Source organism: Mus caroli, unplaced genomic scaffold, assembly GCF_978045245.1.
Source record: "Mus caroli unplaced genomic scaffold, Mus_caroli_1 scaffold_4, whole genome shotgun sequence".
NCBI lineage: Eukaryota > Metazoa > Chordata > Mammalia > Rodentia > Muridae > Mus > Mus caroli.
Genome location: NW_028227259.1, coordinates 32,265,847 through 32,288,598, shown reverse-complemented (window position 1 = coordinate 32,288,598; position 22,752 = coordinate 32,265,847). Strand labels below are relative to the sequence as shown.

Sequence of the window (22,752 nt, the reverse complement as noted above, 5' to 3'; positions counted from 1 at the left end):
TGCCAATATTCTGGCCTTCCTAGAAAAGTTTGACTTTTCCATTGTGACTGGGTTTACAAGGGCTCTGAATACTGCTGACTATACACTAACTCCCCCAGCCCTGCACAAAAGACCCAGTCTACACTCCACATACCACCAGCAGGCTGCACGGTCACCTCATACACGTAGTAGCCATGGAGTAACTTCTTTTCCTGTGCGAAAATCCTTACTGCCTGAAAATGGAAGTCCCCTAGAAGACCTATAAGAATGGATTAAAGAATTATCACTGCCACACTTGTGTTGGCAAGGAAGGACGGAAGGAGTGCCTACCTGAGCCATACCTGGGGTGAAGCAGGCTTAGCAAGCCTACTACATTTTTTCTTGCACTACTGATACAAACTTAGGCACATCTAATTAAACACTCCATAGAAAGAACTGTCCAAAGACAGAGTGTCACATTCTTTTTCTCAAGGAGAACAAGCACTTGAGTATTAATTCACTAAAAAGGAACATGGGCCTCTTTTCTGTGACAGTGCTAGGGACAGAAAGAATCCAGGGTTTGTACATAACAGGCAAGCATCTGACCAACATCCATAGCCCTTAATTTTTGTTTGTCTTCTAGACAGGATCTCAGAGTAGCTCAGGGTAATCTCAAAATACCTGTCATCTATCTACCTTGCACCCCAAGTGAGTTTTGGAGTTGTTTGTTTTTGTTGCTTTGTGATTCACTATGTATCCTTAACTCGCCTCAAACTCATGATCCTTCTGTCCCAATCTCCCAAGTTCTAGATTACAAAGATGTGCACAATACAGGTTTCAATTTTTTCTTTAATTAAGCAAGATAATGCAGTGTTACCTGACCTCCTCAAAGACAGAAAAGTTGTCCTACTTTATCTTATTAACTCCCAAACTGGAGAAGATAAGTCTTTCATTCAGCTATCAACCCACAGCTAAGACATGAGAACAGATTCCGTTTAACACTGCTGTCCCATGACAAACCAAAGTGTAAATTACTAAACACTAATTTCTAAAGAAAAAAACAGAAGCAATTGTATTGCTTTGTTTTGGTTATTCCTAGGTGGGGTAGGCTCCCTTGAAGCTCAAAGCTGGTACTTCAGCTAAGCATGATCGATCACGTCTAGCTGTATCTTAGTTTCCTTAAAGAGTTACAGAGAATACAACACATTTTCATCTTCTCTTACCACAAATTACTTTTGCTCACCTTAAATATGTAGAAGCCATTGGAAGAGATCCTTATTTTTTTTTCACTTATTTATTAGTGTGTTCCTGTACAAATATACTCAACCATGGAATTCAGGCTTTCAAGTTTGGTGACAGGTACCTTTACCTGCTGAGCCATATTTAGACAAGACTACTGCTGCTGTTCTTGTCTACTCCTGATGTCTACTGTTCCTAATCTGAGGCTGTAAATGCTCTACAATCCTGTCACTGGCCTCACTCTTACTCATCTGGTTATAGGAAGCTTTCTGTAGGTTTCTGCAAACATTAAACAAGCTGGTCCATCCCAACCCTCACTCACAATAACCTTTCTCCTTCCTATTTAATTTCAGCTATGAGTGAGCATGCTCGGACATTCACTGTTTTCCTTCCCTCAGGAAGACCAGACAAAAGTAAAATACCTCTGTGGTGCCCCACACCTTTAATCCCGGCACTCAGGAGGCAGAGGCAGGCGGATTTCTGAGTTTGAAGCCAGCCTGATCAACAGAGTGGGTTCAAGGGCTATACAGAGAAACCCTGTCTCAAAAAAAGAAAAACTCTCTAAAAGGCAGGTTAAAGGAAACCAGTCTCTGCCTCTCCCTCCCCTCCACACATAGGCCCATTTAGATCAACTTAGTATCACACCACCTACCAGATCCTGGGTGACTTGTTCCTCTTCACACCCATGACATCATGACATGCAGGGATCCCACCTGTCTCCCTTTGCTATCACTGGTAGACACAACTGTCTTTTTTTTCCTCCTGGGGGTTTGCTGGTGATGTTCAAGTCTCTTCAGCCACACAGGATGTTTCCCTCTCAGTGCACCAGGACAAAAGAAAGGCAGCAATAACCCATTCAACCCTGACCTCCATGTCCAGTGCTCACCAATGCTCAGCCATAAGGAAGATCTCTAGTAACTAAGTGACCGCTGAAAAGGACATGGAAACGTTTGCACCTATGCACAAGATCCCTAAGAGTCCAGGGTCAGGCATCAGACTAAAGGCAAGAGATAGGAGAATCTACTTTCCCAAAATCCAACAGCTGCTACCAGAATGCCATCTGCCTTGCTCTAGATGCATCCTTTCTTCACACGCTAAAGTGGACTACAAGAACAGTTAGAAAGGGTGTATTTATGGAACCCATGTGTTCTGGACCAGCATCTATGATACTTAATGCATTTCACAAACTCACTAATAAACTAGCTTGCAGAGTAGAAGTAGGTGAATACTAAAGATGTCGGTATATCCAAGATCCTGGATTCAAATCCTGAGCACCAAAAGCAAGAAATAAACGTTTAAGAGATTAAGATCAGATTTCGAACATCTTATCCTGTCCCAACCATGGATTCACCAGAGAGCAAAAACAAATTAACTAGGATAGAATAATACACGTGGAAGAGGGAAGTAATACACTAAAATCTTTACCGCTGAAGTCACCAATCCAAAAGCTCTGAAAAGGTTGGCAGGAAATGCCTGAGGACTCCACTGGTCCATAAAGACAGAGTTCAGTAACACAACAAATGTTAAATGCAAACATTTAACATGGTACCACCAGCCCTAACTAGGCCAGACCAAAGGACGGACCAGGCAGGTACTTACCAAAGAAGTCAAATGAAAATGGGTCCCTTCCACCAAAAAATTCCCTGAAGACATCATCTGGGTTCCGGAATGTGAAGCCAAACTCAAATGGACTGTCAAAATGACTTCCACCTATACAAGCACAATAAAGTGTTTAGCTTATGAATTCTGTTATTTCAAAGCAATTGTTTATTCATAAATTATTGTATATTTCATGGTCAGAGAGAGAACATATTCCATACATCTGGGATTCTAAAAGCCCAAGAGTCTTATCATTTGCCTAGCATTTGACCACATGAGTGCTCAGATCTCTAAGGCCCATGAATTTTTTAGTCTCTGTCTACAATGATGTTTTAACATAATCAAATCACTGTCCAATGTTTTTGTCATTAATTATAAAGGCTTATGAAAGCCAAGAATATTGACTCCACCAATTTCCCCATAGGTACAACATTATATCCCAGCAAGCCTTTTAAGAGGAGGCAGCTTATCTCCTGAGCACCATTTTCACACAATAGGCAGTGTCACTGCTAAAAGCACAGTAGGGCTATCTTATCAGAGCAGACATCTCCACTTACTTCTCCTAACTTGACAAATGTGTAGTTGGTTCCCCCCCTCCCTTTTATTGAAGCAGGTCCTCACTATGCAAAGCAGGCTGGCCTTAAACTCAAAAGTTCCTGCCAAATTCTCTTTTGGTTCCGTTTTATATTTTTTTAATTACTTTTTAATCCTTTAAGAAGGCAGACTTACTGCAGAAGAATCAAAATCATACAGAGTGATCTAGAACCCACCAGGCAGGCTTTCAACTCACAGGCAGTGCACTACCTTACCCCTAAGGTGCTAGGATTTTCAGCATGTACCACCATGCCTGATCAACAAGCAGTTCCTTTAAATGTTTATTTCTCCTCATTTACACAAACTCAACACTTTCCAGGCAGATCCCTGTTGACTATCAGGTACAAATCATAAGAACTAAGCCAAAGCCGTGGTGACGCACACCTTTATTCCCAGCACTTGGGAGGCAGAGGCAGGCGGATTTCTGAGTTCAAGACCAGCCTGGTCTACAGAGTAAATTCCAGGACAGTGAGGGCTACACAGAGAAACCCTGGTCTCGAAAAAAACAAAAACAAAACAAGCAAACAAACAAAAGAACTAAGCCGGGCAGTAGGGGCAGCACTTGGGAGGCAGAGGGAGGTGGATTTCTGAGTTTGAGGCCAGCCTGGTCTACAAAGTGGGTTCCAGGACAGCGAAGAAACCCTGGAAAACACAGAGAAACACAGTCTCGAAAACAAACAAAGAACTGAAAACATTTATGTAAATTTGTCAAGACCTTTTGTCTCCAAAAAGAAAATTGACATACCTCCTCCTCCACCACCATTTAATCCTTCTTTGCCATATTTGTCGTAGATGTCCCGCTTTTTAGCTTTAAATTTGAAAAAAAAAAAAAAAAAAACAGTATGAATAAGTTCTTGTTTTCAAACTCTCAAAAATTCAGTCAGTATTTCCCATTATAAATCTACATCCATTTCGAAGGCCCTCAACTTTAAGAGGAGGAAGGTCTCCTGAACTGGCAAACCTACTTGTAACTGCTACAAATATTTACAACAAAGTCCAGGGGGTGGATGTTAAGCCCTGGGTAGAATGGGAAGTGGATAAGCATATGCCATAAAAGGAGCCAGGCCTGTGCTACATTTACACAGGCTCAGACTCAGGATCTGCTGAGCTGACCCCTCACTTGGCTCACAGGTGCTACGCTGGTATGCATGAACCCTGCTTGCTGCCTTTGTGCTTCTAGGACAGACACAGCACAGCTGCCACATCCTTCTGTCTTCCCCCAAAATCTTATGTTATATTCTACAACAGGGGAAACCAAAGTAAAGAACAACCCCATCTTGACTAAAAAGAAGCCTTGTGAGAACATGAGCTCTGAAGCCCAGGCTCCAGCCACTAGAGCTCAAAAGCTCAAACTGTATTAAGACCTTGGCACATTTGCAGGATTTCAGCTATCAATGTCTTCATTAAGTGAAAAAAGAAATTGATACTTGTCAAGTTTCAAGGGTTGTCATTAAAACTGGGGAAAAGGTAGACTTATAGACTTATAGAGTATTCATAACGCAAGGAGCTGTATGCTAATAAGCTGTCTCATTGAGTTTTAGATCAGGTTCCTTCTAGAAATAGATTTTTTTTTAAAGACAGTGACCTATTATTTCCTATGATCAGTCAATCAGTACCTAACCTTTTAAATGCCTCTGCCTTGACTCATGCCAGGCCACCCAGCAGGATAGTGCTTAGGGTGTGGGCAGTACTATTCCTGTCTCTGGCACTGTTCCCAGCCTTGTAGGTGCAAAATCTTCCCTTTACCACAAACTCAAATTTGATGTCTGCCCCTAGCTGACAGCCAACCCTTCATCCAACTGCAAAAAACCTTCACAGAGGCATCTAATGTCTGTGCTCTAGACCCAGACTGGGACAGGTGGGTAGGTGGGTGGATGTGTATGTGTGTGTGTCTGCCTGTCTGTCTGTCATTCAGAGTCTAAATTGGAGCATCTCTTCCTTGTGCAGGTAGGTAAAACTCCACTAACAGTACTCTGCTGCAGTAGAACATGTCTACAGCCCATGCGTGGCCTATAGCTGTAGCTCCTCAGCACCCATGGTCAGATGTACCAGACACAAAGTAGAAAAGGAAATTAAAACTTTTGGGAAGGAGGAACAGTCTAGCTAGGAGCAAACAAATTTTGTGTCTGCGCTCTCTAGGAAGCCCTGTTCTAATGCACCCTCAGAGCCCTTCACAAGCTCAGGTTTACTTACCATCCGATAACACTTCATATGCCTCAGCTACTTGTTTGAACTTCCGCTCTGCTTCTTCTTTATTTTCAGGATTTTTGTCCGGGTGCCATTTAAGTGCCTGTTTTCGATACCTTGAAAGATGAAACGGGTGTATACTGAAGTCCATGGAATTTTAATACCTAAACATAAGCAGCTACCCGAGGTAGTAGTAGTAACACATCTTTAATTCCAGCAATGGGTCTGTGAATTGAGATCAGCCTGTTCTACATACTGAGTTCCAGGCCAGCCGATGGCTGCACAGTAAAAATCCTGTCTCAAAAAATGGAAATTAAAAAAAAGAAAACCAAAATAAACAAACAAACCAAAAACCACCTACCATTAAGCATAAAATGGCTACACCATTAGGTATAAGAATATCTTAGCAATCCACCTTTTCTTGAGAATGAAATAAATAAGCAAGTTCTAATTTCGGATACTAGCAGAAATTGGCAAGAATTCGTTTGAAAACTTGTATATGGGATGATCCAGGTGTCCAAATTATAGGCTCTGGTGATCAGGTGAAGCATGTACAGTATGTCGACAAATCCTTGCCCTCTGAGCCAAACAGATACAACTTAAATAAATTCCCTCATGTTTCTACTTTTCCCAGCAATTCCAATATTCCACTTATCGATATAAAGAATCATCTCCCATAGCACAAGCCAGACTCCTAGTAACTTTTAAATAGCTACCTATTCTAGATTTAATGTCTAAACAAAATTGAAATATCAACTTTTGTGGCTAGAGTATGGCCAGTGGTAGGGCACCTAGTATGTACACAACTTTAATCTAAAGCATAACATTAGAGGAAGTTAATTATGTCCAATACTGGAATTAAAACAAGTCTCCAGTGTCCTGATTAAACCTTATAAAGAGCATATGAAAACCCAGAAGTGATGTTAACTGTAATCATTAACTTGACACAACCTAGAATCACTTGGAGAATGGTATCAAGGAGGCTGATGTGGGAAAATTAGGTACAGCACCATTCAATAGACAGGACCGCTAAACTGCAAAGAAATCAAGCTGAGCACAAGCAAGAACACAGCCATCTACACATTCATTAATCTTAACTATAGTAGATAGAATGTAACTAGCTGTTAATGTAACTAGCTTCTGCCATGACTTCTCCACAGTGATGACTGTAATAACCTGACCTCTATCATGATAAACCCCTTCCTACTGTTTCTTTTGGGTATTTCATCACAGCAACAGAAATAAACTAGAACACTAAGACTCAACTGGTTATGTATGTATGCCCCTGGCTACACACCAACCCTCTGTGTAACAGAATCCTGGCTGTCTTGGATTCACTTTGTAGACCAGACTGGTCTCAAAGTCAACAAGATCTGCCTGCCTCTGCCTCCTAGTACAATGATTACAGGAATGTGCCACTAGTACCCAGTGTATACCAACATTTTAAAAAATAATGGTGAAAAAAAAAATGGTGAAGAGCTACAGATATAGTTCAGTGGAGACAACAGGTCTATGTTGGAATTCAGAAACACCATGGAGAGGCATAATATAAATTATCACAAAGTAAATATAGATAGTACAAGGAACTTCAGATGGAACCCAAGACCTCTAGCGCACAAGGGCAATATTATTATTTCTATTTTTGGACATGGTATAAGTTGTCAAGTTTTGGGGATGTATGTGTATGTGTGTGAGTGTGCACAAATATGTTTCTGTATGTGTGTGAAAGCCAGGTCAACCCTAAGAATCATCTACCTCATTTAAGACTGAGTGGGTCTTTCTTCACAGGAACCTAAAGATCACCAACTAGATAGAATGCCCAATGATCCCCAGGTCTGTTCACAAATGTTAGCACTTTAACCTAAAACTAAACCATAGGGTTCAAAGTCACTTTAGGTCTGTGTTGGGCAGTAAACTGGTGCCTGCCTATCATGTATGAGTCTCCTAGATTAGATCCCAGTACAGGGTGGGTGCCTTGTTCAGGGTTTGAGAGAACCTGTTGCTCTTATGAAGATCCTAAGTTTGATTCCCAGCACCCACATGGTGATTTGCAACTATAAAGTCATTTCTAGATCATATACTCTCCTCTGACCTCCTTGAACACTTAGAACACATATACATGCAGGCAAGCAAATCATTCACACATAAAATATAAACCTAATTTTTACATTATCCAATTACCAATGAACCATCATAGTACAGAATATCAACTCAGAAATAGAATCACTTACGCCTTTTTAATGTCCTCAGGTGAGGCATGTCTCTGCACGCCCAGCACTTCATAGTAATCCACCATTTTTTAACTGACTGTTGGAATAAATCCTGCAAATAAAAAAATACAGCCCATGATAACACTGCCCAATGAGTGAAAAACAAGAGGACGGATGAGAGTCGGTTCCTTCTCAGCACCTACTGGCCCAGAGAGAACTTCTGGTAGCCAGTCACTAGCCTGTATCTTAGGCAGGACCTTTGTCCAGAAACTAGGTTCAAGAATCATTTCCTATCCATGTGGTGGGGCACACCTTTACTCGAAGTGCTAGAGATGCAAAACGCAGGCAGATCTGATTTCTATGCCAACCTGGTCTACAGGGCAAGTTCAGGACAGCCAGGCCTACAGAGAAATGGGGGGAGAGGCATCCCCCAAGATCTATCAAGAAAAAAAAATGCTTGGAAATGACATAATAGCATAGATCAGATGCCACTTGACTGGCTGCATCTGCTTTCCTAGACCACAATGCACTTAGGGAGACTTGGTTACTTCCCTCCCTGATGAGTTTCTGCACCAGGTATTAGGCAAGAAAGATTACAAAGATGAACACACACTATCTCTGCACTGAGAAGCATGTCGGCCTCAGCACCATGGCTCTCTCATGGGAATGGCACGGCTGTTTCATTAAGTTACCCACAATAAAGGGAATATAGTTGACCAGTCTTATATAAATAACCACTCTGTCCAGCACCCAACTACCACACCAACACAACACTGCTCTAATACTATCATGCAGACTAGACTGAAATCCAGGGACAGAGCACGGCTTCACCTGTCTCCACAGAGCAGCACAAGGAAACCATTCCGCTTCTAACTACCTGATGCGTGGTCTCACTGTTCTCTAAATAATGTGCTTTCATTTAACAGTGTCTAAATCACTTGGTCACTCTACAGAGATAAGACTAAGGGTCCTGTGGTTAAAAACTCTTGCTTTACAGTTTGCTTCCCAGTTCCCACTCAACTCCAGGTAATTAATCTAATGCCATCTATGAGTGCACACACATGCCCACAAAATAAAACCTGATTCGTGGCATGTCTTTAATCCTAATGCTATGGGGGTACTAACTTAGCCATTTCCCAAACCCCAAATATCCCATTTGTATAGCATATCTACTTTCCAAATTGAGATGGTTTTTTTGTTTTTTGGGTTTTTTTGGGGGGGTTGGTTTGGTTTTTTGTTTTTGGAGACAGGGTTTCTCTGTGTAGTCCTGGCTGTCCTGGAACTCACTTTGTAGACCAAGCTGGCCTCAAACTCAGAAATCCGCCTGCCTCTGCCTCCCCAGTGCTGGGATTAAAGGCGTGCGTCACCACTGCGTGGCCAAATTGAGGTTTTTACAAAGTTATAAGATTTTATGATTCCTTTTTATTTTTAATGTGCATTTATTTATTATTTTTGCATGTGCGTCAGGATGACACTTCCCAGAATTCTGTGTATCATCATGTCAGACCCCAGAAACTGGAGTTACAGACAGTTGTGTGCTGCCATGTGGGTGCTGAAAATTGAACCTGGGTCCTTTGGAAGAACAATCAGTTATCTGAACTGCTGAGCCATCTCTCCATCTCCTCGTACAATTCTTATTCAACGTGTAGACTAATTCTAACTAACTCTTACTGTTTGTAGTTTTGTTTTGTGTTTTGAGAAAAGATCTCACTATGTGGCTTTGGTTGACCTGAAAGTCTCTAAGTAGATCAGGCTGGCCTCAAACTCTTATCTGGGCCAGAGTGAGTTTAAAGGCACCACTACAATTGCTCAGCATAGCCCAATGCTTGTCTCTAGACCAGGAACATCCATCACACCCGTAATTGTAGCACTAAGGTGGACTGCTGTCTAGTCTGGGCTATTATAGCCAAGTACCAGGCCAGCGTGGGTTACTGTAAATTCTGCCTCAAAAATAAACAAATTTCAAAAACACTTCACAAAAATCTAACAGAATGTTCTTCTGCACATGACACAAATACATTAGAAATGTACAACAGAATATAAACTGAAGGCTGGGTGTGGTGGACAAGCTTATAACCCCAGTACTCGGGAGGCAGAGGCAGGTGGATCTCTGTGAATGAGGCCAGCCTGGTCTACAGATCAAGTACAGAGAAACCCTGTCTCAAAAATTAAAATAATAATAATAATAATAATAATAATAATATGAAGGACGGGGGCTGGAGAGATGGCTCAGTGGTTAAGAGCACTGACTGCTCTACCAGAAGTCCAGAGTTCAATTCCCAGCAACCACATGGTGGCTCATAGCCATCTGTAATGAGATCTGATGCCCTCTTCTGGTGTATCTGAAGACAGCTACAATGTACTTATATATAATGAATAAATCTTTTAAAAAAAAAATAATAATAATATGAAGGACGGCAGACAGAACAGGATGGAGGCACAGCTCAGCTGCTGGAAAGCACCACGGCGTTTATAATCCTAACACAGTAGCAACCTGAACACCAGTCTGCAAACTGCATTCACCTTTCAAGGCACAGAAAAACTACTACTGAAAGCCCTACAAGAAATGTGATTCCTCAGCCGGGCGTAGTGGCGCACGCCTTTAATCCCAGCACTCGGGAGGCAGAGGCAGGCGGATTTCTGAGGCCAGCCTGGTCTACAAAGTGAGCTCCAGGACAGCCAGAGCTAGAAAGAGAAACCCTGTCTTGAAAAACCAAAAAAAAAAAAGAAAAAAGAAATGTGATTCCTCAAAGGCTATCACCCTCAAAAGGACTGCCACTCACTTTCTAAAGAAGAAGACCATGATCTTTGATAAGGGTCTTGACAAGCAGAATGGAAAAGCACAATCTTGTGTTACATCAAACACCACCTTGATGGCAAAAACCCATTATCCTACCCTTTCAGGTGTTATGCCCAACCTGGCTGCACAATGAGACTTGTCTCAAAAACATACACACAAAAAAGTATCAAATATATCAAAATAAAGACTGGAGACATGTCCAATGGTAGAGAGCCTGCCTAGCACATGTGAGACCCTGGGTTTGGTCATCAGCACCAGGGGAAAAAAACTGCTACTCCATTAAAAGTTGTAGCAGCAAAGGATCTATCTAAAGCAGCATTTTAAAAACCAAAGCAAGCCGGGCATGGTGGCGCATGCCTTTAATCCTAGCACTTGGGTGGCAGAGGCAGGCGGATTTCTGAGTTTGAGGCCAGCCTGGTCTACAAAGTGAGTTCCAGGACTACACAGAGAAACCCTGTCTCCAAAAAAAAAAAAAAAAAAAAACACCACGTGAGCCTTACAAAGTAAGACAACAGCCACTATACAAGCTAGTATAGTACAAAGTCAAAGTACATGCTCTCTCCTTGTTCCAGGTGATCTAATATTTCCAATGTTCATGTTTCCACTATGAGTGATGCAAAAACTAGAGCAGACAGTAGGGAGGCCAAATGAACCAGCCATGAATCCTAATTTCAAGGCAGTGGGGTACATAGCATCACTGGCAGTGCCTGGTGTTCAGCCAACACTTGAATGCTGGCCATCTTTAAATGAAGAGTGCTCCTTGAGTTAAACAATTCATTTGGAAAACTGGAGACACTTTGAGAGCTGCCAACTTCTCAAGCACCAAACCCCTTGAAATTGAATGCTGGTGAGTGTATGTCTTCACAGCCTTGACTCACTGGTTTTCACTTCTGTCCTACCTCATCATTTGAAATCACCTGATATAAGCTCAGGAACTCCGAAGCCTAATACATTTGAGGGCTCTTCTGACTTCCCAAATCTCTTTCCTGTCTTCTCAGATGTGCAGTCTATTATCAACTTCCTCACTGAAACATGCTCAAAGCCTCATCTCACCATCAACCGCCCATTATATAACACCCTGAGTCCCAAATGGAAGCCTAACCCAGTAAACAGGTACATGACTGCACAAAATAGCCACTTGGATAATGCGCATGTTGTTTCAAATAGAACATGACCAAAACTTAACTCTTGAGCTCCCTACTCCACCCACCATGTCTTTCTCTAGTAAGTTCTACCTTGATTACCTCAAAGCTGTTATACCTACCACATAAAGAAAATCACTTTTTCAAAACATCTTCAGCATGGCCCTCAGTCCTTACTCCTGCAGAAAGAAGCCTTTGGGCTACCCTCTTTTCAACGAATACAGAGAGACTCAAAAAGTGTAATACCCTAGGTAGTACCAGCCACAAGGGACTCTAAGTTTACAAGGAAATTAAGACAAGAATCACTTCATTGTATTGACAAGTGTCAGGTATGAGAGGGAAGGAATTATGAAATAAGGTACAGATCACCAAACAAAGTTAAGGAACTATCCAAACTGACATCAAGCTGGGCGTGGCAGGAGGATCAGGAATTTAGACCATAATCTCACACAGGTTTGTAAACAACAAGAAACACCCCAGCACTCGGGAGGCAGAGGCAGGCGGATTTCTGAGTTCGAGGCCAGCCTGGTCTACAAAGTGAGCTCCAGGACAGCCAGAGCTATAAAGAGAAACCCTGTCTCAAAAAACAAAAACAAAACAAACAAAAAAAAAAAAAACCAACAAGAAACACATGTAACCCTGTCTCAGAAAACAAATTAAACATCTTTTGTTTTGGTTGGGTGGTTTGGGTTTTTTTTCTTTTCTTTACTTTTTTTAAATGAATCTTTTTTAAAAAATATTTATTTATGTATGAGTACACTGTAGCTGTCTTCAAACACACCAGAAGAGGGCATCAGATCCCATTATAGATGGTTGTGAGCCATCATGTTTGCTGGGAATTAAACTCAGGACCTCTGGAAGAGCAGTCAGTGCTCTTCACCAATGAGCCATCTCTCCAGCCCCCGGTTTGTTTTTTCATGTCATGATTTCTCTGTGTGACGCTGACTTTCCAAGTAATAATCCACCTGCCTCTGCCTTCACCATGCTGGAACTAAAGCTGTGTGCCACCACTAGCTGGCAACTTAACTTTAAAGGTACCTTCCAATTCTAAACAAGTTCAATACTAGCAAACAAAAACCCTGCCTCACACACACACACAAAAGTAAACTGTAGTTGGGGTGCATGGCAGCACACACCTTTAATCCCATAACTCAGTAGGCAGAGACCAAGAGGATATTTATCAGTGAGTTTAAAGCTAGTCTGTTCTACACAGCAAGTTCCAAGTCAATCAAGGCTAACTAGTGAGATCCTGTCTCAAAAAAATTTTAATAATAGTAATAACAAAAATGATGATAGATGACCAAGATACAACAATTAATAATAAATAATAATAAATAAAAATAAAAATGATAGAAATGACCAAGGTCAATTTTTCTTCCTGCTGGCAAATGTTTCTACTATGACAGTACAACCAAATCAAACTACAGAAGCTTAGGAAAGTTAGCAAAGTTTATATAAAAGCAGGCACAGTGGCATACACCTTTAATTCCAGCACTGGGGAGGCAGAAGCAGACAGATCTTAGTTCTAGGCAAGCCAGAGTTACATGGTGAGATTTTATCTCAAAATATTTCTTAATAAATAACTTTCCAAATCAAACAATTCCTTTTGGCACTTCTCATATTCCTATTTTGAGGTATCCAGCGTACTGGATTTGCCTGGAAGCAACAAAAGTAAACCAAAATCCAAACAAGGGTCCTGAAAAATACCTAAGCAAATGAGTCAAGATATCCATGCCCTTTCCTCCCACTTTGAGTCTCTCTGTCTCTCTCTCTGTCTGTCTCTGTCTCTCTCTCTCTCTGTCTCTCTCTGTGGTGTCTTATGTATTCCTTTAGGATCCTTTAGGATTCCTTAGCAGGAATCTGGCCTCTAATCTTCAGGTACTAAAAGGATCTATATATCTGAGTTGTGATCATTATTATAGACATTGATAGAAGCCAGGCATATATCTTTGATCCCAAAACCAGGAAGGCAGGGGGGCAGGTGGCTCTGAGAGTTGAAGGCAGTCAAGAGGTACACAGTGAGATCACATCCCCCCAAAAAGAAAACACATTGTGTGAGTCCCTAAAGGCAGCAGAACCCAAGTAAGAACTCTCTGGACCTCGGGGGGGGGGGGGGGGTGCAACAGTGGAGTGGCAGTGGGACTGCTAAGGAAGAAAGACTAGAGAAACTTCATCATTGTAGGAGCTAGTGGTGCAGACCTATAATCCTAGCTACCTGCTACACTGAGATAGATCTTCTAGACCTTGGAATGAAGAGGATTCAGGTGCAGAGTGCTTGAACAAGGCCCTGGATTTAATCCCCAGCAACTCATGACGCGTAATTCAAGCTCTGGGGGAGAGAAAGTGGATCTTTAGAATAAGACTATATTATATAAACAAATAATTCTGAACTGGGGGTCACTACCCAGTGACTACCATGTGTTTGGCTAAAATATTCAAGTTCTATCCAAAACACTAAATTTTAGCTCAACAGTCAGCAGTATTTTTACATTTTGACCCTACTGTCAACTTCAGAAACAATTCTGTCACTGTTCCATCTTTTTTCATTTAATGGGTAGAGGGTTATTCTGGCATAGCAGAGAGCCTGAGTTCAATCTCCAGTACTACCAAAAACGGAGTGGTAAAGACACACAGGCCTTTAATCCCATCCACTACAGAGGTGAAACCTGAGTAAGAACTCCAAGCTCGCCGGGCGTGGTGGCGCACGCCTTTAATCCCAGCACTTGGGAGGCAGAGGCAGGCGGATTTCTGAGTTCGAGGCCAGCCTGGTCTACAAAGTGAGTGCCAGGACAGCCAGGGCTACACAGAGAAACCCTGTCTCGAAAAAACCAAAAAAAAAAAAAAAAAAAAAAAACTCCAAGCTCATCCTGTCTCAACCAGCTCCAGACCCATCTATGCTACTTTAGACTATCTCAGAAATAAAAGGCTGGATTTATGCCTTTCTTTTAGCACTTTCTTGTATTAGCACCACCATCTACCATGGACATGGTTCAGTAGTAAAGCACTTGCCCAGAATGCACAAGCCTAGACAAGCAGACATGTTTGCACACATGAGATAGATGGCAAGCTTGTATCCATAAAGTCTAGGGGTGGGAGGACCTACAGCATTATTATAAAGTGATTACCTATATAACCTTTGTCCATTTTCCATCTAACTGTTGGTCTTTCCTGCTGAGATCATTAAAAACCAAGCTTTGACTCTTCCATGTTTTACTCCTTAATACAGGCATGCCAGCAAGGGCCAGGTATGGGGGGAGGGAGACCAGTTGACAGTGATGATTACAAGCATTTAAAGCTGAACTAAGATCAAAAAAGGAAAGATGAAGCCAACAATGAACTGCAAAGATTAAAGAGCACTTGTAAACAAATGAAGATGGAAGACTACAGAGAAAAGATACTCACTGGAGTAGAATGAAAGCCCAAGGACCCACTGGTTGGTCCAATTCTACAAGATAGTGCCTACCAAGATGCACTTCAAACAAGTACTCTACACTACAGGCAACTACCTCCAGTGATACTACAGACTGCCACATACAATATGAACCCAACCATACTTAGTCCAACCATCTACCACCCACCAGGTCCCACCGGGTTTCAAGACCTAAGATTGACTGGATACCAGACTGTCTGTCTGTAGCCCATTGTCCCACATCTCCCCAGCTTGCTTTTTTTTTTTTTTTTTTTTTTTTGGTTTTTCGAGACAGGGTTTCTGTGTAGCCCTGGCTGTCCTGGCACTCACTTTGTAGACCAGGCTGGCCTCGAACTCAGAAATCCGCCTGCCTCTGCCTCCCGAGTGCTGGGATTAAAGGCGTGCGCCACCACGCCCGGCTGGCAAGATAGTTTTAATTTTAAAGAACATTCTGATAGTAGGATTCCAGGTAAAACAAATTATAAAGATTGCTTTATTTTTAATTAATGCGTGAATGCAGATGCCTAGGGAGGGAGGCAGGCCGTAAGTCTCACCTCCTGGTAGCTTAAGTTACAGGCACTTACTTGTGAGCTGCCTGATAAGAATGCTGGGATCAACTCTCTGCAAGAGCAGTACAAGCTAGCTGCCAGATGGGAAGCTTACTGAAGCCCCATTGACAGACTGTCCGTCCTGAGAGAGAAGGAGCAAGGTGGAGTGCAGGCTGAAATCAAAGAGGAAATATACAACATGTGTGTAAATCTTTCAAATCTCAGATCTACATACACTGACCCTGGTTCAGTGGCTTATTTTCATATAAATCAGATTCAATCCCCAAGATTTAACTCTGTCCTTCAGACATTTTTCCTTTAAGAAACCCACTCCCACTGGCAGCCCAGAAACCTGTCAGAGCAAACCTGTTACTGCATCCCTTCCATCTGTTGTGCTTTGAACTCTACAGCCATATTTCTGGGCCTTGTTGCCAGACAGATTTTTCCTGGTGTACACACATTTCTCTGTCCATGAAGGACTGGGCAACAATCTTTTGCAAGAGTCTTGCCAGGTCACCAACAAAAATAGCTCTTTTCCTTTCCCACAAAAGGATCAGTATTGAAAAGTAATACAATCCAAGGCCATATGCACTAAAGACTAAAGCTATCTTTCCTCTTAAAAGTAAATTAAGGCCAGGTGTAGTAGTAAACACCTTTAATTCCAGCATTATAGACAGGGGCGAGGAGATGGATATTTGTTAAGTTCAAATCTGGCATGGTCTACATAGAAAATTCCAGGCAGCCAAGGCTACCCTGCCTCCAAAAACAAAAACAAGAAAAAAATTTTAGTAAGTTTCACTGGGCATGGTGGCAAACGCTTTTAATTTAGGCACTTAGGAGACAAAGTCCAGCAGATGAGTTCATAATTAGCCTAAGCTACATATTCGATTACAGGCCAACTAGCACTACTCTTGGCAAGACCCTGTCTGGGCGCGCGGGGGGGGGGGGGGGGGGATTAAAAATCTCACGTGGGAGTTCAATTTATGTGGTAGCATCAAACTAAGTAAATGTAGTACTATTTCCTTGACAACGGAAGCAGGAAACAAATGTGAAGAGAACCAGGCCAGGTGAGGCAGTCCTACAAAAAGCTAGCTAGGGGGCAAAGGTAGTAGTAAAATTCCAAACCATGGAAATCTTAACAAAAACTTCAACTGTCAAAGCAGTAACAAATTATTTGGAAGGAAATAAATTATAAATCCAGTATCATTGTTTTCATCATCATCATCATCTCATGAATTCCCAAAATATATTAAATATACTGAGACCTCAGCACTTGTCCCCAAGCCTAAATTCAATCCCCAGGGCCCAAATGGAAAAACTCCTACTAATTGTTCTCCAACCTCCACAGATGAAGCATCTGTCAAATCTGAGTGGGTGAGGGGATACACAATACACACCTTTGAGGGTTAAGAGAATTTTAGCTAGGATTTTTGTTTTGGTTTAGTTTGTTGTTTTGAAACAGGGTTTCTCTGTGTAGACCAGATGAGCTTCTGAACTAGAGATTCGCCTTGCCCGCCTGTGTGCCTCCCAAAGGTGTGCACAACCACAGCCCTGCTAGAAACACGTATTGAGACCAGTCTGAACAATTCAGTGACACCCTGTCTCAAAACTTACCACTGAGAAAAATCCTGGGGTTGAGAGTAGGCTGTGGTAGCAGTAAAGTGCCTGCAAAGCAAGCAGTTAGAACTGATTCAGATCATCACCACCCACATTTAGCCAGAGCAGGAGGGCTGGAGGCAAATCTGGGTGATACATCTGAACAGCCAGTGTAGCCATTTGGTGAGCCCCTGGATTCAGTGGGAGACCTCTATTAAGGGGGGGGGAAGAGATGTGAAAGCAATGGGGATACCCAATGGCCACCCCTGGCCCCCAAAAGCACTAGCACACCCTCACTTACACATACACATACCTATACCTCACATACAACTTTTTTCAGGTTCAATATCATCCCCTTTCCCCAAAAAATACAAAATTTTACAGGGGACAAAAATCACATGTTTCATAAAGGAACCTTTCTGAATACCCTAGTATTTAATACTATTATTTAATACATCACAGTTCAGCAGTTGAAGCCAGAATCGATGGCCTTATTTATTCACAATGCCCGAAAAGGTCTTTATGACTTGGATTAGAGAGTCCTTTTAAGAGAAAACTACCCTATAGCCAACTGAAGTACATGGAACAAAATCCTCTTTAGATGAACACTGTAACCCTAGGAGATAAAAAGTATTTTAGCATTTTGCACTCTCAGGTAGGCACAACATATGAAAGTAGTCATGCGCTCTTCTTTGGCCATCCAAAATTATGGAGGGTTTTTTTGTTTTGTTCTGTTTTTTTGGTTTTTCAAGACAGGGTTTCTCTGTGTAGCCCTGGCTGTCCTGGAACTCACTTTGTAGACCAGGCTGGCCTTGAACTCAGAAATCCGCCTGCCTCTGCCTCCCCAGTGCTGGGATTAAAGGCGTGCGCCACCACGCCCGGTGGAATTTTGTTTTTATTAGTGAGGAATTTCATTTTTATTAGATAGTTCTATGGATAAAGTATTTTGTCAAACTCCATAAACACCAACTGCTCTTCCAGAGGTCCTGAGTTCAATTCCCAACAACTACATGTTGGCTCACAACCATCTGTAATGGAATCTGATGCTCTCTTCTGATGTGTCTGAAGGTTGGACAGTGTACTCACATACATTAAATAATTAAAAAAAAAAAAAAAAGAGCTGGGCGGTGGTAGTGCACACCTTTAATCCCAGCACTCGGGAGGCAGAGGCAGGCGGATTTCTGAGTTCGAGGCCGGTCTGGTCTACAAAGTGAGTTCCAGGACAGCCAGGACTACACAGAGAAACCCTGTCTCGAAAAACCAAAAAAAAAAAAAAAAAAAAAAACCCAACAACAACAACAACAAACAAACAAAAAAAAACAAGCAAACAAAATTCCTAGACCAGACATGGCGGTGCATTCCTTTAATCCCAGCTCTTGGGAGGCAGAAACTGGGGGATATTTGTGAGGCCAGGCCAGGCTGTTCAACCAAGGACAGCCAGGGCTACAGAGACCCTGTCTCTGAACAAACAAACAAGCTAGCTACTAGCTGGCTTATCTACTAAGTCAGTCTCCAGCCCCCACCCCTCCAAAAAAAGGATTTTTAGCAGACTTAAACATGCTTGGGGAGCACTCAGAGCAGTACACAGTGGCTTCAGGAGAGAATGGTCCATTTCTCCCTCCCGTGCTCATTAGGGGAGGGACACACCTGTGGAGTCCACAAGACAACTTCCTTATTTGGGTTCCAACTCTAGTCCTCAGGCCTTCTTCCTATGCTTATGTGAGGTGCTTAACCACCTCACCAGCCCAATTACAACAGTAACATTTCCATCTCCATTGGTTTTTTTTCTAGTTAACTTCAGGCTTATTAGAGTCTCACTCTACAGGCCGAGATGGCCTCTATCTGAACTTCGACCTCACCCTCTTGAATGACTGGTATCAAGGACCACACAACACTACACAGCTCACTGTGGCTTATTTTTATTCCCAAGGTTAAACTCTCTCAAACATGAAAATAATATTAATTTGCCACTCTAATCCCTCCTACAAAGTCCTGCCTTTAGCTGTAGGCCCTTCACTACCAGATGGTGTCCAGGGTAAATTTAAGACTTAATTAACAGACAATCACTTTCAAAGTATCAGTTTTTTAAGAATCCTGCAAAGCAGAACCAAGTAGAAAGGACGATTCTGTTCTCTTTGCTTGCTCTTTAGGAAGGCATCAGACAAGGTCTAAAAGTATACGTACATATTAAATAGTGTAAAAGGCACACACTATCACACCAACAGTGGACAGTCTTTAAAATTCTAGAGATGTGGCTGGTGCTGGTGGTACACACCTTTATTTAATCCCAGCACAAGGAGGCAGAGTTCTGTGTTTGAGATCAGGCTGCTATACAAAGTGAGTTCCAGGACAGCCAGGGGTACACAAAGAAACCATGAGAAACAATAACAAAAGTTCACTAGCTGGGCGTGGTGGCGCACGCCTTTAATCCCAGCACTTGGGAGGCAGAGGCAGGCGGATTTCTGAGTTCAAGGCCAGCCTAGTCTACAAAGTGAGTTCCAGGTCAGCCAGGGCTACACAGAGAAACCCTGTCTCAAAAAAAAAAAAAAAAAAAAAAAAAACAAAAAACAAACAAAAAGACAGGCATGGTCTGCCTGGGCAAAAGAGTGAATGGAAGAGAAGACTGAAACTTCCAAGTTACCCATACCTACAAAGGCAGCATTTCTTCCCATATTTCTTTCACGTTCTTCCTAATTCCAAAGCTCCACCCAAGTGTATGTACTGATCACACATTAATCACACACCGGAGGGCAATTCGGCCTGTGGTGGTGATATCCCAAAGTACAACAAAGGAGTCCTTCCAGGAATCAGTAAGTCTGCTGTGAGGTTTACTTTACAAACAAGAACAGACTTAAGTTCAAATATCAGGACGCTTGTTCTTTAGGTTGTCCCTTCCTCTGGCTTTTATGTCCAATATTTCTACTAAAACAGTTGCCTTAAAGTTGCTATCACTTCCCTAGCACGCACAACCTGAGATTCTACAGCCTAGAATGTGTAAACCCTAACCACAAATCTAAGGTTCAAATAAAGATGTTACCAAAAAAAAAAAAAAAAAAAAAAAAAAAAAAACAAAGTCGCTGCACTGGGCAGGCACTCCCCCCCCACACACACACACACACACCTTAGAAGGTGGGACCATCCCCACCATTCCCTTTCAACGGTTCACACACAACTTCTTCGGTAACAAAGCTTTTTAAAACTTGACAAACCCATCCTGTAAAAAAGAAAAAACTCCATCTCCAAAGTTTTTAAGACAACCTTTTAGTTTGCAGTGCAGAGTTCCTTGTCTACACAACCGAAGTAAATTAAGACTTAGTGTAAACTCCAGTTACATAAACTTTGTTACGTAAACCACAGGAGAGCAACCTTCCAGGCCAACATCAAACTAGTTTTAAAAGTAAGCTGAGCCAGGCGGGTCGCCTAGCAAACTTCCCAACAGTCCCTGGAAACCGCCTTGGCCTTCCCACCCGGCCCCTTTCGCAGCCTGGAGGCCTGGGCCAGTGATTGCGCCTTCCATGGGAGTCCTGCTCTTCGCATGCCACCTGACCCCATGCTTGCAGAGTGCAGTGAGGACGCCAGGACTAGGTGACACCACCCTCGCCGACTCCTGGAGCTCTGCTGCCGACCTAGCGCGTGCCGGGCCCAACCGCCGACCAGAGAACTAGGGAAGCGGACCGCAGCTAAGCCCGGAGCTAGGCCTGACCAAGAACGGCAAACGCTCTCCACAGACCCAATCTACAACCGGCCCAGACCAGGAACACCTTAAGCCCCAGACCTAGACACCAGACTACAGCCTGGACTGGAGCCCGTTCGCCCCTAGCGAACAGTACCGGCCCCACTGTCGACCCGGCTTCCTGCACCCGTATTCCGGGAGCCAAGCGGGTTAGCCCATCCGCAGGCCTTCCCCTCCCGCCGTAGTCAACCCTGCTTTTCGCCGCGGCTCGCGGACCCTCACCGAGGACACGGCGGCCAGCGAGGAGGGAAGTCAGGCGGCCGGTCTCCTCGCGGCTGTGGCACAGCTGCGCTGGTGGCGGTGGCGGCGGCGGCGTCTCCTCGCGCTTTCCTTTCTCTTCTTTTCTCCAACAACAAACAGGAAGTGCGTCACGCGGTGGCGGCGCGGCGACGTCGACTTACGCCCGGCCCTGAAGCTAGCGTGCGCAGCAGCCTCCCTGCGCGTCGGACTCGATAGCGCCGGTCTAGGGTTCCGGAAGATTCTCGGAGCTGAGGACGGTGGGATTCTGGAGGGTTTACATAGGCGAAGGCGGCTGAATAGGGCGGGAAGCGTCCTCTTGCGCAAGCTCTGGGCCTGGAAGACTCTAAAGCCTGAGGCGACTGTAGACAAGCCCAGGAGCCTGCGTTTGCCCGGAAGCAGGCTGGGAGGAAGGACGCTCACAGCCTCTGACACAGTGGATTCGGAGATAACGACTTGATAGCATAGTATGACTCACACTCCTATGGACTTGGAGAATTGTGGTCCCGAGGTTCGGTTCGGCCGACCCAACAAGCAGTCCCGACTTAGATTGAACCGTGAGAGGCCTCATCATTACCAACTCGCAGTGCTGAATCCTGGATCTAGATTTCAACCACGGTTTTTTTAAAGATGTATTTACTTTTTGTATGTGAATATACTGTCTTCGGACACACCGGAGAAGGGCATCAGACCCCACGATAAGCTCCTGTCTCAATAAATAAGTCAATAAATCAGTAAGCTCCTGTATAAATAAATAAATAGACATTTAAATCCTCACCCCCACCCCCACTTACACCCATAGGGTGAGTAGTTTTTCGTCTTGCCCAGCAAGGTTCAAAGAGTCAGCTAACACTGCACTGGAAAGTAAGAATGAAAGTGAACATAGTGACCTCAGAATGTTGTGGTTGGACACCCACCTTCTCAACGCCTGAGAAGGACAGGCACAAAAGACGTGGAGACCCATGGTCTGGAGTCACAGATCCTTGGATGCTCCCTCACATGTGGGATATACTCCTCTCCAGACTCATCTCCAGATAGAACTCTCCAGAATGGCCCCTTGTCTCCATGCTTTTGTTCTGCCACCAAGGTTCCCAAACACCACACTTCCCCTTTTGTGAAACACAGAATTTGGCCAGATCTCTTTTCTAATTGACTTTCAGCCCTACAAGATGGCTGTCCAAGACTGAAATGAAAACTAAACACAACAGTTTACCCTTTCCTTTACCTTCCTCCACCTCTCCTTCCACCTTTCTGCTCTCAATCCTCCCCACTACCACCCCCAATGGCATGAACCAAGGAGTCTGGCCTAGTGACAAGTGGAAGGTGTGTGTGCTTGCATACTTGAGGGCTGACTGCCCAATCAACCCAAGCTTTCTATTGAAGCAGCACCGAAAGATAAAGCCAGTTATAAGGCAGAGAATAGGAAAAGGATTCTCCTTGCCTCAGAGTCTGGCTGAAGCCTCTTGCCAGGTGACATTTAAGAATTCTAACACTCCGGGC

At 43.3% G+C, this 22,752-nt stretch overlaps 1 protein-coding gene across 6 annotated transcripts in view; it reads right to left on the bottom strand.

Annotated features, from left to right (window-relative positions):
* Dnajb6 (DnaJ heat shock protein family (Hsp40) member B6) overlaps nt 1-21,403 on the bottom strand; it is a 52,070-nt gene extending 30,667 nt beyond the window's left edge. The window contains exons 1-6 of one of the 6 annotated variants that reach the window (XM_021162039.3): nt 21,238-21,403; nt 7,809-7,899; nt 5,584-5,693; nt 4,136-4,198; nt 2,797-2,907; nt 134-238 (exon numbers count right to left, since the gene is read on the bottom strand). In XM_021162039.3, the coding sequence (XP_021017698.1) occupies nt 134-238; nt 2,797-2,907; nt 4,136-4,198; nt 5,584-5,693; nt 7,809-7,873 (454 nt within the window). In that variant the 5' untranslated portion in view covers nt 7,874-7,899; nt 21,238-21,403. The remainder of the gene's footprint in view (nt 1-133; nt 239-2,796; nt 2,908-4,135; nt 4,199-5,583; nt 5,694-7,808; nt 7,900-21,237) is intronic. The other 5 variants (XM_021162037.3, XM_021162034.3, XM_021162038.3 and 2 more) reach the window with 5 other exon arrangements.
* Nucleotides 21,404-22,752: the final 1,349 nt, after the last annotated feature.